Below are 15,171 nucleotides of genomic sequence, written 5' to 3'. Positions count from 1 at the left end.
TCTGTGCAGATATAATCTTGAAATCCATGATACAACCTTGAGTGTGAAGTGACATATGTACATAAGCGCGTGTTCTACTATCAGCACCTACATGCTCTTATACGCGCGTGTTGTGGGCGGTGACTGAATAATTTGTAATTCCCGGTAAAAGAGTCGAAATGTCGCCACCGTCGACACGTCGGAATCATAGCAATCACATTTCCGGAATTGTCCATCTCTGACTGCATTCCTTTTGGGCGCTCACGCGCTGTAAGCGCCATTTTATCTTTATCGCTCATTAGATGCGGAAGAAAGATAGAGTGACGCACGTGAGCGCCCAAAAGGAATGCAGCCTCTGTGTCTAGGGATTTTCTGAATGCTTGGCACTGTCTCCTGCGCATCCGCAATTTCACTCCCGAAAGTTGATATTCCATACCGCAGCAGTTCTCAACTGGTTTCACCCGCCAGGTATTAAATGAGCAAACGTGACCGAATGACAAGGTGAAGAAGAAGCGGAAATAAGAAAGATGCAGTAACGCACAATTTTAATTGTAGATTTAATTTTGAAACCAAAGAAAACCAAAACAACATGCGGCGACCGGATAAGAAAGTACGTAACGAATCTGTACGATTTCGAGAGTTCTGACGGGACGAGCAAGAGAGATAGAGAGAACACAACTGATAAACATTACGCACACAAGTGGTGAATTTTACACCGGGACGCGGCGGAAATTCTCGTCGAAACTCGGCGAGAAACGCACGTACCACTGATTACGAGCGATTTCAATTTCTAAGAGCATCAGCAATCATGCCGCCGAAATTAGCGAGGAAGATGCACGTCAAATATTTCCAGAGGTTACTGCAAATCATGCCCAGCGATCTGGTAGAGTTTGACTCTACTAGATTGATGATCGTATACTTCGCGTTTTCCGGCCTGGACCTGCTGAATTCGTTGGATGAGATCGGCGAGGAAGCGAAGCTACAGGCGATTGACTGGATCTATGGTCTTCAGGTGCAAGGAGCCGGACCTCGATCTGGTTTCCAGGCATCCACGACCATACCCAAGGACGTCGCGGAGTACCGTTGCGGTCACTTGGCGATGACTTACACCGGCTTAGTCACTCTGTTAATCTTGGGCGACGATTTGAGCCGTGTCGACCGAGAATCCATTATTGAAGGTCTCCGTGCCTGCCAAAACCCTGATGGATCCTTTACAGGCATGGTGATGGGCTGTGAAAGTGACATGAGGTTCCTCTACTGTGCCTGCTGTGTCTCTGAAATCCTGAACGACTGGTCAGGTGTTGACGTCCCAAGAGCCATCAACTATATCTTGCAGAGTATTGTGAGTGTCATTATCTGTTACTGCTTGATGCCCTTTGCATAGAAAAGGGATAGCTTATATTCTAATGGTTTTAGAAGTTCATTCACTTAAAGCAAAGCTTAAAATTGTATAAAAATTTTATATGACACTTGTCATAGTAAAATACTCATAGCTAAAGTTTTATGCAATTTGTTTGCACTGTTCATAAGAAACTTAACACTGAATATCATAATTATTTTACATATCTAATTTTATGATAGAAGCAATACAGGTAACCATTATTCCAGTATAACTTTGTGAAAAGTAGTGACATTCAAGTAAAAAACTTGCAGTTATAAATGTTATATATTAGGGAATATGGCATAGAAGAAAGATTATTCACTACACCGTTTTACCGTGTAATGGTGTAATTGTAGGTTAGAAAACTGCTGTTTGATACTTTGAGTAGCATTGCTCTGAGTGGCAAGGTAGTGAAATTTATTTCAAATCAACATTTATCATTTAGATAGTGAAGTAAATACAATAAGAATGTAATTCTGTTCGATAAATAGTGGATTGATGGGTAACTTTCTTGATACATCACTGAAAATACATATCTGGTGAATAAACTTCTTAATTGTCAAAAATTATTAATTTGACTGTTAATTAATAATTTTATTAATTGAAAGTTATGATATCTGAAGTAGCAAGAACTTTCTGGATGGCTTCATAATTTATAATATCAATTGATAATATTTTGATTAAATATAATCTGTATCTCCGTTGAGTTTTTAAGTATTCTTGCAGTGCAACTTTTTCAGTAATGATATTGTATTTTAAATAATTTTAATAATTTAAATAAATAAGTATTTCAAATAATTACAGTCATTCGATGGAGGTATTGGACAAGGGCCGGGTCTCGAGTCTCACGGAGGATCTACTTTCTGTGCTGTGGCAAGTCTAGTATTGATGAGAAGATATTCTCGAGGCAAGGGACTATCACCAGTACAACTCACTCGTCTGAAGCGTTGGTGCCTTATGAGACAGGATGGCGGGTTTCAGGGCAGGCCAGGCAAACCGTCCGACACGTGTTACAGTTTTTGGGTCGGTGCTACGCTCAATCTACTTGGCATAAGCTGCTATTCAGACGCCGAGCAGAATAAAGCTTTCATTCTCAATACTCAAGATGCACTAATCGGGGGATTCGCTAAATTCGAGAGCACCAGACCCGATCCTTTGCACGCGTATTTGGGTAAGTGCGGGGAGTATCAAATTCTCTGGAAAAAAAATTTGTGTCGAGTACTACAATTTTATTGTATTTTTATCTGAATGAAAAGAACTTTCCCGGACAGCGAATCTGTCTCGATAGATTTAGTAAAGCGTCTGCTTCAAGTTTTATTGACCAACAGAATTATAACAGGATTTGCTAATACAATATAAAGTGGCAGATATTAGAAAAGATTGTTAATATAATTATGATATCTCTAAAGTGATATGAACTTTGAATTCGATTTAATAATTTGTTTCATAATGTAGATCAAAAGTAAGAAATAATTAACAGTATTTTTAATAAATATGATTAAATTTCTGCTAAGCGCTTTTTTTTTTTAAGATATTCTTGCAGACAGTTTTTGAAATAATATTGTATAAAACGAAATAATATTGTTTCTTTCTGGGCAGGTCTGTGCGGTTTGAGTCTTCTAGGATTCCCTGGAGTGCGTCCAATAAATGCCAAACTCAACATCTCTAAGCGAGCATACGAACATTTAGAGCAGATTCACAAAAAATGGCAGGAGGCAAGTGAATGTGGCTAGCAAGAAGTTTCCGTCTCATATCAAACGCACAGAGACAAATATATCAGACTCAACATTCTTTTGCATTTGATTGAACATTTATTTGTATTTTATCACATTCTCTCTGTGCTAGAGTCATAATTCTAAAAGTGTCAATTAACACTATTATAATAATTACGATATACATTAGTAGCGCTTCGTTACACATGATTTGAGCTGCTTGTTGAATCATGTGCTTGTTACAGATACACATCTATGTACATAGATAAAAATATGCAGATATTAATATAATTAGGAAAAGATGCGGACACATTGCTTTAGAGCGATGTTTCCCGAGCTACATCTTGCAATAATGAAAAGAGAGTACAATATTCTTTTACTTTTTTAAAAATTATTTAAGATAATTTAAAATATAAAAGCTTTTATTTACCGACTTTGTGATTGTTTATTATTTTGTTACTGATTGTATATTATATTCAACAACTAATTTTTTTTATTATACTGTCAAAAAGTATGAATAAGCCAGATGTATATGTATACATCTATATAGAAAGTAAAATAGATATGTATATAATAATATGTGACAACGAAAATTTTGTAGAATCAATCCTTTATAGAGATGCATATTTTTTTACCGAGTTTCATGCGATACAATAGTTTGGGAAGCATTGCTTTAGAGAAAGGATATTAATAAAAGTGACTTAGGCTATTGTTTGTAACTTGTGCTTTTTATTCCGTATATTTAAGCTGTTATCCCGTTAATGTGATCATTAGTTTGAAGCGGTCGGTGTACCTAATAAAAGTAACGGGTCGTTTAGCAGAAACTCAAGGCCTCATGAACCAAAATGTGCAAACCCTGCTTAATTGAAATTCAAATTTATTGAGCCTAATGTATCTTCGCGCCATCGCTAGGTGGCACCAGTAGTTGCCAAACAATCGAAAGTTTTTTAGTTTCGATCTTGTAAATACATTCCTGCCAACCAATTATTGCATTGTTCATGAGCTCTTATTTGAGGTGTCATTAAACGCAGGTGTCTTTAAATGATGAAGAATGTTTGAATTGTTTTGATTGTGAGTATTCGAAGTGTCGTTACTGAGGGTCGAATAATTCCTACTTGCCTATCGTTGAAAACTTAAAGTAAGTCCAAAGTAAGTTTAAAATAAATCTAAAGTTTGGCGAAGATTCCTATGTGATTAGTTCAACGAATAATTTATTGTTAGATAACTGTTTCGATACGCGTGACGTTTGAGAAGAATGGTTCCAGGATGACTGATGTCGAAGACATTTATCGGTGACACAACCTGATTCAATTGTGATTTATCTTTCATTTTTCGTTAATTTGATCAATCCAGTTCAAGATCTTGCAATGTCTTTCTGTCTTAATCTATAAATCCAACCTTAACCTATAAACGCGAACATGGAACAGATTCCTTCATCTTCGAGCGAACTGGTCTCTAGTCAGAAGTCATTGCCATCGTCTTACAATCCCGGATGGAACGATCCTCCAGAGAGGGCTATGTCCTCGCAATGTTCCTCCGATGGGACATCCAGTAAGAGAGTGTTGAACAAACGGGTGGCGTTCCCACTATCTTCACAGACCTCTGCTTTAGAGAGAACTAGTCCCTTGCTTCCATCCGACATGCCTCCTGTTTCACCGTCTTCCTTAAAGTTAACTACAGCTCCCCATAAGCCCCTTGTGACTCCTATTGCCAAGGATACGAAATCATTGGAGTCTGATTTCGACAAAGATCAAGCTTTGAAAGAAGTTATAGACAATCTAGAGTCTATGATGATGGAACAGAGTATAGAGAAAAATAAACTACAGGAGTTACAAAAGAGATTGAATATCATGAAATCTGATTGGCTACAAGATAAGCTAAATAATACAGTACAAAGAAGTATTCTGGATATATCAAAAGGTAACGATCAAATTCTTGCATCCATATGTTGCTTTTGTAGACTTGTTAGAATGAATATATATGTTTTCAGCATTGCTGAGGAAAGATATCCAGCAAGCTGATAAGATCCACATTAATCTTATGATGCAGCATGCAAGCATCTGTCGTGCCTGGATACCTGTCATCAGGCACATGATATTAGAATTAAAAAAGGATAGTGAAGTTTCACAAGTGGAACACCTGCAATCACTTTTGTTATCTGTAGAAAGGATCGAGGAGAGCGAGGAAAAATGAGTGTAACTGAATATTGATTAATAAGCTCATCATACTGTGGATACAGTATCGGAAGATAAAGATTTACATGTCAGTTACTTGCTACTCAAGGACTCTACAGTGGAATGTGCAATATTACAGGCAGAAAGAGTCGCAGCTGACCGCAAGGACAAATGATTAAAGAGTGAAAAGGCGGCTGTACTCATAAAAGTTTTTTGTATTTTTCGTTTCTCTCTTATGTATATTCACAAAGGACAATTACATCTGACTTACCACATATCTTTGTCTAAATGTATGTGTCTTACGTGTGTGTGTCGACAATAGTCATCGATAGCTAAAATCAGTTATTTCATTACTTATTACATATCGTACTCGCTAGCGTTACTCTAAAGCATAATTCAATTCTTAAGTGGACGCGATCCAGAGAGCGTGGGTGTCCGTCTACGCGTCCTGAACGAAATTCATTATTTTATCTCAAAAAAAGAAAAACGCTTTCATTCACCGCGCAAGCTGAGTCTTTTTTTCCATTGCTTTCGCTTGTCTCTCCTCTCTCTCTCTCTCTCTCTCTCTCTCTCTCTCTCTCTCTCTCTCTCTCTCTCTCTCTATTCTTGGTCGCCGTTGCGACTTGCGCCGCGGCTTTAATCGAGCGCGAGAGACGACCTTTCATTTATAGATGTCTGCCAAAGAACGCTTTACAGTCGATGGCTCTTAGAAAACTTACACTTATAACTTACGACCATTTCTTTAATAGTCAATATATTAAATTTTCTTCCACACTCTTTCGCGTAAATAAATATTCATAAATACATCTGGGGAGCGACGTGCGCGAAAGTTCTCTCGACAATCAATTTTCTCTCTTTCACTCGATCATTCTCTCATGCTTTCGCTTCTTTCACTCGGTCTCACTTGCTCACTTCGCTCTCTTATCCAACAGGAAGAACAGGAGTCTCGCTAATCCCGCGAGAAGCCGCGAATGCGCCGAGAGATGATCACGTTCTCGCGCGTCCTCGCCCGAATTTCGATTTTAAAATTTTCTCATGGCTTTATCCAAAAATATATGTACACATATGTGGTCGGTGTATACGTAACGCTACATCCTTACACATACATATGTGATTGCGGATCAGAGATTCTCCGGAGTTGCACCAACGATTCGCGCGGTTCCAGCAACTTTGCGGATGTGTGTATATATACATATATATGTATTTTTTATGTATATATATGTGTGTATATATATGTACACACACACACACACACACACGAATCGCCCCGTATCTTTTCACTAAAGCGCGATTGCATATCTATATAATAATATCTCTATAAATCAAAAGTTCGCGGATTATTCAACGCTGTCAACGTTTCATCAACTGATGTTGGTGCAGCCCTCGGATCCTTAAAAGATATTCAAGATGGACGGCGCTACTTTGCCCGTTCCGCTCGTTATTAATAAATCTATGCTCGCGATTTCGAACGATCCAACATCTCGTTCATCTACCGTTCATCTATCTGCCGCCGATCGTTCTTGGTGGTAAATTAATGTGTGTGCTCGATTTCGCGGGACATATACATCGACTCGATCTGCTTCCTCTTTTTTTTTCTTTTGCTTTGTTGCTTTTTCGTTATCGTTATACACATTCATACGCTTGCTATAAACTATTTAAAAAATTTGTTCTCGCACTTTCCTTTATTACGCACGTTCTCCTTCATCCGCCTCTTCGTCATATCTCTCTCTCTCTCTCTCTCTCTCTCTCTCTCTCCCTTTCTCTCTTTTTTTATGGATTTTCTCGCTGTTTTTTTCGTACAAAACAAAATGGCATCTTTTTGGCATTGGAAGAAAAAATACACTCTTCAACGTTTATTTCTTTTTTAATTCGCCGTCGCTCTCTATCTTCAATTGTAACCTCTCCCCTTTTTTGCTAATTAATCTCTCTGTATTGTAATCAGATATCAGAAATTTCTTTTCTCCTCGTACAGAAATTCACGCAACCATCGAACTACTCGTTGCCTGTCACTCTATACTTGAGATTCTGCAGAGTAAGTGAACTAGCTCTGGATCAGCGTAAAGAGACAAACTCTGTCGTTTCTTCCAAAAAGAGACGTGAATGCACAATGATGAAATATCTTTGCGATGTTTTGACAATCGCGAGGAATCTTGAGGACGTTTTCGTACGACTTAAAATTTATCGCTACTTTATATTCATTGCGCAATAATGGCGTTATGCCATTAATCTTTACGAGCGTGAAACTTATGATCTTTTTTTTAAATCTCTGAAGTCTTGATTAATATCGACATCGACCAAAAATCTCATCTGACGATCGCTGCGAATCGCGAAAATGAGGATCGCAGGACAAACAATACGAAACTTATCGCTCGATTCACATCTAGTCCTCTTACCCCGCTTTGTTCCTTCGTTTTTTTTTTGCTGTACGTCACACTATTATATATTACAAACATTGCTCCTAATTATTTAATACTATTTTGGCATCGTCGAACTGTAATTCCGAGTTTCCGCGTTATAAAAAAGTTTTCAGCAAGGACAACGATCTTCTTCGGTGTATCTACAGACAAGTAGCTGGAAGTAGTCGTCAACATCGTTATGTAACGGCGCTTAGGGTACGTTATGTGGCAAACGATTGGTGTATTCCCGGAAGTCGATATGGAATTTTGATTTCCCTTTGCGTTGCAGAATGCATCGGGTGTCGCGAAAGCGCTTACACTCACATGCTTACACTTATCCCCGTCGCGCTCGAGGAGCGATAAGGAAGGTGAGGTCGATTCGCGAGAGTCGTAATTTGACTTGGTCCTTCGTCGCGAGGAAAAAACACCCATAAGGATATAATTCGCGACACCCGCTGGATCCGAGGATTATACGAGAGCGAGGCGCGCCCTGATTTTCCTGTCGAAATCCCGACACGAAGCGTATCGCGTTCGCTTATTGTATTGTCATTTTATAGCGGAATACACGAGGAGGAGGAGGCAATTAACTTTTGCTGTCTATGTAAAAAAAGCCATCGGGCCGATGTTTATCCTATAATTGTACTCTCATTGCCCGTCTGAAAGCTGCCTTATCTAGAAAATGGAAAATCAGTGGATGCGAAGCGAAAGAAACGAGTGTTGCGGTTGAAATAGTCCCGCTGCCATACTTGTACGCATTTCCATTGCGTGCAGAAGAAGAAGAAGAAGAAGAAGAAGAAGAAGAAAAAGTAGAAGAAGAAGTAACAATGGCGAATTTAGTTGACAACAGACAGACAGATATTTGGAATCGATCAGGATCAGTCCGAATTCGATGTGAAACGTATCGCGACCTTCCCGTGCGTCCGTCTCGCGTGATTTTCCTCGGCACACAAATGCCCATGGAACTGTCTGTGGAATTCCCTAAGAGACAGGTGGATTCGGAATGGATTCTCACTCCATGAGACCGGCGTGTCCCCAGGAATATCCACAGAATTATCCGAAAACTATACGATGGTTAAAAAAAGAAGAAAAAAAGGAGACACTCGATTGATACTTTTCTTTCTTTCTCGTTGTTATTGAGATAATTGCGGCGAGGCCGTTGTACGAACAATACACGAACGAAGTCGACGCACAGCAGCGCATGTCGTGGGGAGTTCCCTTCTCTCGCGTTTCCGAACGCCTGACACATACATACGGCGCGATCGGATCGAGCGTATAGAGCACGGGAAGTCTGACAAAACTTCAATCGAAAGTTCGACCTCGAGCCGCCACGTAGAAACTAGCAAAAACGTAGAATAGCGATACAGTACCACGTTGTCAAAACTTAATTAATAAATTAATACATTAAATTAGATTACATCACTAGTTATTACTGTGTGCCGATATTATCATTATCATTAATCTTATTGTTATTATTTATCACTATTACTATTACATGCGATAATGAATGATAATATATTAATGATTCCTATAATACTCCAGTAGGCGAGGGTTGGTCGCGTCTTGCTTCTTTCTTTTGTCATTCCACCGATTTGCGCGCGCAAACGCAAAGAAAGGCGATTTTTGGCGTGGCCCGGGCATAGCAGCCAAAGTGTACCGAACTGTACCAGAACGTTTACGCGTGTTTGGTAATTTGTGGTAGAGGCGTGTCGTTTTGCCATCTACCTGGTTGATGTCACGCTTATACCTAGTAACGAAGCGAGGTATCCCTTGTAATTTTCTGGTAAGTTACAAATACACGCCAAACATAACACGAATATATGTAGACAATGTGTACGTATCTATTTTACGTATCTATTCGTGTTAAATGTATAATATGAATTTGTTTTTGGGCTCGGGTGTTACAACCAAACTTGAGCCTATAAATATATCTGCGCATATAGAAGAAAATACACCATACATTTTACCATACACACTACTTGTTTTAGTTATAATAAGTAAATCAGAATAAACTCCGCCCCTACCAATAGCGCAATTTTCGCAAATTTCGTATATGCGCCAAATGATCGCCAAAAATCGCCTAAAGCCTCCAAAGAAGGACAAAAGAAAACAACATTTAAAACAATCATTGGATTGAAAGTAAATTATAATAAAAATAAGAATAAAAAATATATATAACGAAATATGAAATATAAAATAAAATAATGAAATATGAAAAAAGAACAAAAAATTTAAGAAACTTGATTGAAAATTTGAATAATATTGCAGAATATCCAATTCAAACCTGCTATAAAAAAGATAATAAACCTGCTGCAATTAAATTCTCTTTTGTCTCGCGAGATGAAAATCAAAATTTCCTTTTGTTCAAATGAACCAGTCACGATTACTTCGGAAATCGAAAATAAAGAGTCAAGCGGGGGAGACTTCTTTCTTTCTCTCTTTTTCTGACTACACCGGTATTACTCTCTTCAATTTTCCCTCCACTTTTTCTCTTTCTTCCTCGTCGAACCATCATCTCGAAAAGAACGACGCACAAACTCGGATTAAAAAAATGACATTCAACAAATAAGAATAAAATATAGAGAAAGTATAATGATACAACTCACGGATACTATCAAATCTTTTCGTTTCTGCTGATTCAATAATGACGCGTCGATTCTCAGAGAATCTCTCTCTCTCCCCTCTTTCTGTCTTCTGTTGTGTCGTATCAAAGCGATCGCACGGTTTTCAATCATTCTCATTCCCGCCTCTCTCGCTCTCATCTCACGATGAGACGTCAGATTCAAATGTCATCGCCTATAATTGGAAAGTAATTAACCCTTTGAACCCTACGAAGATTGGTACTCACGACCATCGACTTGGTGCGTGCTCCTATCGAAGCATTTGCACGCGTCGATTACGAATTTCTCTCTCTTTCTCTGTCGTGTTTCGCCGAATTTCTGTCATCGCAAACGACAAGCTACCTAATTAACACTCTGTGATTGCTGGTTCCCGGAAAGTGGAAAGAGCTAAAAATCAGATGAAAAGAAAGCAACAGGGAAGAACGTCAAATTGATGATGATGATTATGGTAATGGTAATGATGATAATGCTGATGATAATAATGATGATGATTATGAAGACACCTGGCGTACCAGTGTTACATTGTCTCGACCAAAGATAGATTACACCCCTACTACCTACGCGTCACGTGATATTGTTAGATAAATGCTTTGTACTCAGCCGACCCGAAGGACGCATGGTTAGTTAGTTATTACACTTGGCGTGCCACTTGAATTAATTCGTACTTAGTACTTAGCTACGGTTACAAACACGAGTAAATAAATACGAGAATAAGAAGCGAAATGTACAAAGGCTAGAAATCATATACGTTACATATCGATTAATTAATTTAAAGACTTGAGATCAATATCGTGTGTGTATATATCGTCGTTCGGAGTTTTAGGATTGTGCTTGGACCGTTGCGAAGAATTCTCGCTCGTCTAACGAATACGAAAACAAGAATACTCCCGGAATTATCGCGCTTTCTCTCCCTCTTGGGCACCCCGAGAGACATCGAAGAAACTCGGGAAATCGCGGTTGTTAGTGCTAATAAACATAGTCACAACATTTGAGAACATTTACAATTTACATCTTTCATCGGCTCTTACAAGCTTTCTCTTGTCTTCAGTTGTTTAACAGTACATTAACGCTTTCCCTTTAATATATACGTGTATATGTATGTATACGTATAATTTATCATTATTATACATATACATATAACACATATGTTAGATCAAAATAATCTATCCTTTCATCGATTTTAACGAATTTTACGATTCTTTTGTAACGCGTTATGCTACTTCATATTCTTCTCTCCTTACCTCTCTTTTCTCCTCTCTCCCATCACATTCTTGTAGAATGTGCGATAATTTCGAGATCATATATATCGTGCAGGTTCCTTGGATGTCTCGGAGTGTGCATGTACGTTTAATGTGTGCTCTGTGTGTACGTGTGATGTGTCGCGTGATTCATCATCTAGACTTCTCGACTAGCTAATAAGATTACAATTCTACCAACACGAAACCGTTATGCATTATGCGATATTACTTAAAGTGTACAGAGTCAGAATACGAAAATCTATCGTATCAAAGTCTTCGCAAGGGGCAGCCGGTCATCGGCGCTTTCGTTCTTTTTCTTTCATTTTTTATTTTTTCTTTCCTGATACGTCAATAGCCTCGGTCATTTATCATTGTTCATCTCGTCTCGATCTTTTCATAGTCTACCCGCTTCGATCGCGAGAGCTTATATCTCGAGTTCAGCTTAGTAAAAAGTCAATATAAAACGCGAGCCCCGACAGACGGTGTGTGATTGGATCACATATCCTGGCGTGGCTTTTCGTCGAGCACGTTTTTCGTCATTATGTTTCAAAATCCTGCGTAAAACTCGAAATAGAAAAAATGGCAGTGTAAAGTGTGTGTTTGTTGTTTTTTCTTCGGAGTAACTAACTATAACGATAATAACGATATAAAGCCTCTCGTGGTTTAATGACGCCGCCTCGTTCGTGCAGCGAGGATCCATCGGAGGACATCGCGATCCTCTTGTGGAACCTCGCGTCACCTGGGATCCTCTTAGTGATGATGACGGTGCCTCTCGGTGATAGTCACTAGCTCCGGCGGTCATCGACGCTCAAAACCATATCTCGCGACCTCGACTCATCCGATCGCACCGCCTTCTTGGTACGGGCCGGTTATGATGCAGGGGTGCATTCGGAAGAGCGTTGTCCAGGTCATCGTGGTGTAGGTGGGTGATCTCATCATGAACTGCGAGTTGGGAACGTTCGGAATGTGCGGTAACGACGGAAGCGGCGGCGTCTTGTCGTTCGTGGTGCTGCCTGGACTCGTCGCTATGGTCGGAGTCGATGGGTTGGACGTCGACGAAGAGGACGCGTTGTTGTTGTTGCTACCGCTGCTACTGGTCGACGTAGTCACGCCCAATTTTCGCAGCCGCATCTTCTCTTCCCACTCGTCCCAGCCGTGCCTGGGCCTATTTAGATTGCGATGCTGGTAGAACACCAGACTGATCCTGGTTGGATTCAGGCGATTAGGCTTCCTCAGGGCCGTAGTAGCGTGCATTTCGTGCTTGGCGCACTCGAACAGTACACTACCATGGCCCAGAGCGATCGCGACACCGCCCATTTGTGGATCCTTGAAGCATTCTTCGTTGTCAGAATAGTCGGCCACCTCGCCGAGCGGTTCTGCCTTTGGCGGAGGCTCCGGCAGCACCGGGAAGTACGGCGGTGGCGGCCCGTAAATGTCCCATCGGGGTGTATCCCACCTGGTCCAGCCGGTGGGATTCAGACCTTGGTACGGATACTGAGGCGAGTGGAAGCAACTCTCGCGCTTCGGCTGCTGGTAGAATTGTTGCGGGTACTCCGGTGTTTGATACGACTGAGGATGGCCGTAATTGTAGCTCTCCCACGAGTTCGCGTAAGGCTTCTCGAATACTGGATAAGTCGGATAGCCATACTGGGGGAACGCATGGTGGCCCAGGCCGGACATCGCGTGGAAGTCTTGCACTTGTTTCATTTCCTCCGCCCACGCAAGAGAATTCGGGTTGGAATTGGACATCTCTTGTCTGCCGTCGTAGAATCCTTCTCGTAATTTGTCCTCTGTGCAGTTGCTCTTCAATTGATTGGGCATACAACCATTTTGTACGGCACCGCTGCTCAATGCATCTGCGTATATAGCAGGTTTTGTGGGTTCGGCTGGCTTTAAAAACGTTCTGGCTAGAGGATTTGGATACGTATTGGATTCTGTGGGCGTATTCTGATTAGATATCGTTCGCGAGGGCGGCCTTCCTCTTGGCACTCGGAATGGGGACGGTTCGGACGGTGTTTCCCAGGATTTGCTTTGGTCCGATCTCGCTAATTTACCGGGCCAGATCTTCTTATCGATCATCTGCTGATCGTTGATTCGCTGTGAATTTTTCATCTGATTAGATGAACACCACGAGTTCATCGTGTTCCAATTTCGTGGAACTTGATCGGAAGACGGGGATGGAGGATGATTAACCACGAAGGGCTTCGTTTCCGATTGTCTTTGCACGTGATGATGATGAGCGGACTTTCGCTGCTCGTTCGATAGCAGCGAGCATTGCGTGTCGTTCCGTTGCTCGAATGCCGGCAAATGCAACGAACTGTGCACCAAAACGTCCGAGTTTGCAGTCTCCAATGACTTGTGATTGGGATTGTTGTCCATGCAAGAAAACAGATTCGCCGTGTTACCGTCGCTGTATTGATTTTGATACACGGGATTAATGGGTGACGACTGCATCTGTTGCGGTGGATACGAATGCTGCGATGTTCTGTTGGCGAACGTTTGCTCGATCTGCGGCCTCAGCAATGCCAATTTCGTCGAGTTCTCGGCGTCCATGTAATTTTGCGTCATGTTGTTCGAGTACCTTTGCTGACTAGAATCTCCCATATATCTCTGCGACGGCAGCCTCAACTGATTCGCCATGTAATCCTGGCCGGCATTGCGAATGTGATGAGTAGCGGCGACTGGCGATGAATTCATCCTGGATGGAGTATTTCGATGCGCGGCCTCCATGCTCAGCGACGAATTGACGACTCTTGGGGAACAATTGTTTTGCCGGTTATCATGAATGGAATAAGATCCAGGCGCTATATGATGATTATAGCCGATTTCCGCGTTCGGATGTTCCGGTCCCTTGGATGAGATCATCTTTGGCTCCTGAAGCGTCGACAAGCAGCCTCTGGACGACACGCCGCCGTAGGATGCTTCTCCCGATAAGGTCGAATGCGAACGAGGTGAGATCGGGTGAGCTCTTGGTGAATTCCCGTAGCACACTCTGACTGAATCAACCGTGGAGTTGGGTAAATTTCGCGAAACTGGTCTATGTTCCTCCTGGGAAACGGTGCTTCTAGGTCTAATGTCATCCAAACTGGTGCTGTCAGGATCTACTTTGACGTCTCTCTCTAAACTACCGAAAGGTGGATACTCTCCCCACGGGTTCAGCCAGTTGCTCTTTCGCTGTTCAAGCCAACCATTCCGGTTCCACTGTTGCTCACCTTGATATCCCCATCCTTGATACATAGATACCGGACTATCTAGGACTGTAGATGACACCTGAGAGCTCTGCAATTGCGCGTCAATGCCTTCAAACATGGGTGTCATCTCCAGTGACAACTGAGAGTCCCTTATCTGCGATCTAGAAGAATCCACGTGTCCTGGCGAGCGACCGGCGTCCACCATCTTGTCGGACACGATCTTCATCGCATCCTTTTTGCCGCTCATGGTATCGGGCTCGTCTTCTTTTCTTTTCTTGCCATGACGTCTACAAGGTTGAAGCGGAACTGATCGAACTCGAACTTCGCATGGATATCTGGAAAAAATATACAAATTACATAAAAGGAATGTAAATTGAAAAATGTCTTTTCTTAGCAGCAGAATATTTTGCTGTATACATATACACGTTATTAAGAGCAGTGATAAAATCATACATGTTTGAGTTGCAATGTTTATGATTTAG

The 15,171-nt window shown here is 41.1% G+C and overlaps 3 protein-coding genes across 8 annotated transcripts in view; 2 read left to right on the top strand and 1 right to left on the bottom strand.

Moving 5' to 3' along the window:
• The first annotated feature begins 324 nt into the window (after window positions 1–324).
• Window positions 325–3,791, top strand: LOC116852410 (geranylgeranyl transferase type-1 subunit beta). Of its 2 annotated transcripts, XM_032832741.1 has the most exons (4): window positions 325–447; window positions 535–1,321; window positions 2,165–2,531; window positions 2,960–3,791. In XM_032832741.1, the coding sequence occupies exons 2-4, from the start codon at window positions 788–790 to the stop codon at window positions 3,091–3,093; spliced, it is 1,035 nt and encodes a 344-aa protein (XP_032688632.1). In that variant the 5' UTR covers window positions 325–447; window positions 535–787; the 3' UTR covers window positions 3,094–3,791. The 2 variants fall into 2 exon arrangements, with proteins under 2 accessions (XP_032688632.1, XP_032688631.1); XM_032832740.1 differs by lacking the exon at window positions 325–447 and having other exon boundaries at window positions 454–1,321.
• Window positions 3,792–3,946: 155 nt separating this feature from the next.
• Window positions 3,947–5,523, top strand: LOC116852411. Its single transcript, XM_032832742.1, has 3 exons — window positions 3,947–4,210; window positions 4,294–4,992; window positions 5,063–5,523. Exons 2-3 carry the CDS (start codon window positions 4,491–4,493, stop codon window positions 5,263–5,265), a joined length of 705 nt encoding a protein of 234 aa, XP_032688633.1. The 5' UTR covers window positions 3,947–4,210; window positions 4,294–4,490; the 3' UTR covers window positions 5,266–5,523.
• Window positions 5,524–6,772: 1,249 nt separating this feature from the next.
• Window positions 6,773–15,171, bottom strand: part of LOC116852409 (DNA N6-methyl adenine demethylase-like) — an 80,745-nt gene continuing 72,346 nt past the window's right edge. For all 5 annotated transcript variants that reach the window (XM_032832737.1, XM_032832736.1, XM_032832734.1 and 2 more), the window contains one exon: window positions 6,773–15,024. In XM_032832737.1, coding sequence (XP_032688628.1) covers window positions 12,333–15,024 — 2,692 coding nt within the window. In that variant the 3' untranslated portion in view covers window positions 6,773–12,332. The remainder of the gene's footprint in view (window positions 15,025–15,171) is intronic.

Source organism: Odontomachus brunneus, unplaced genomic scaffold (assembly GCF_010583005.1).
Source record: "Odontomachus brunneus isolate Ranch 3 - 2012 unplaced genomic scaffold, Obru_v1 Obru_scaffold_222, whole genome shotgun sequence".
NCBI lineage: Eukaryota > Metazoa > Arthropoda > Insecta > Hymenoptera > Formicidae > Odontomachus > Odontomachus brunneus.
Note: the sequence above shows the minus strand (reverse complement) of the source record. Positions and strands in the feature narration are given on the sequence as shown.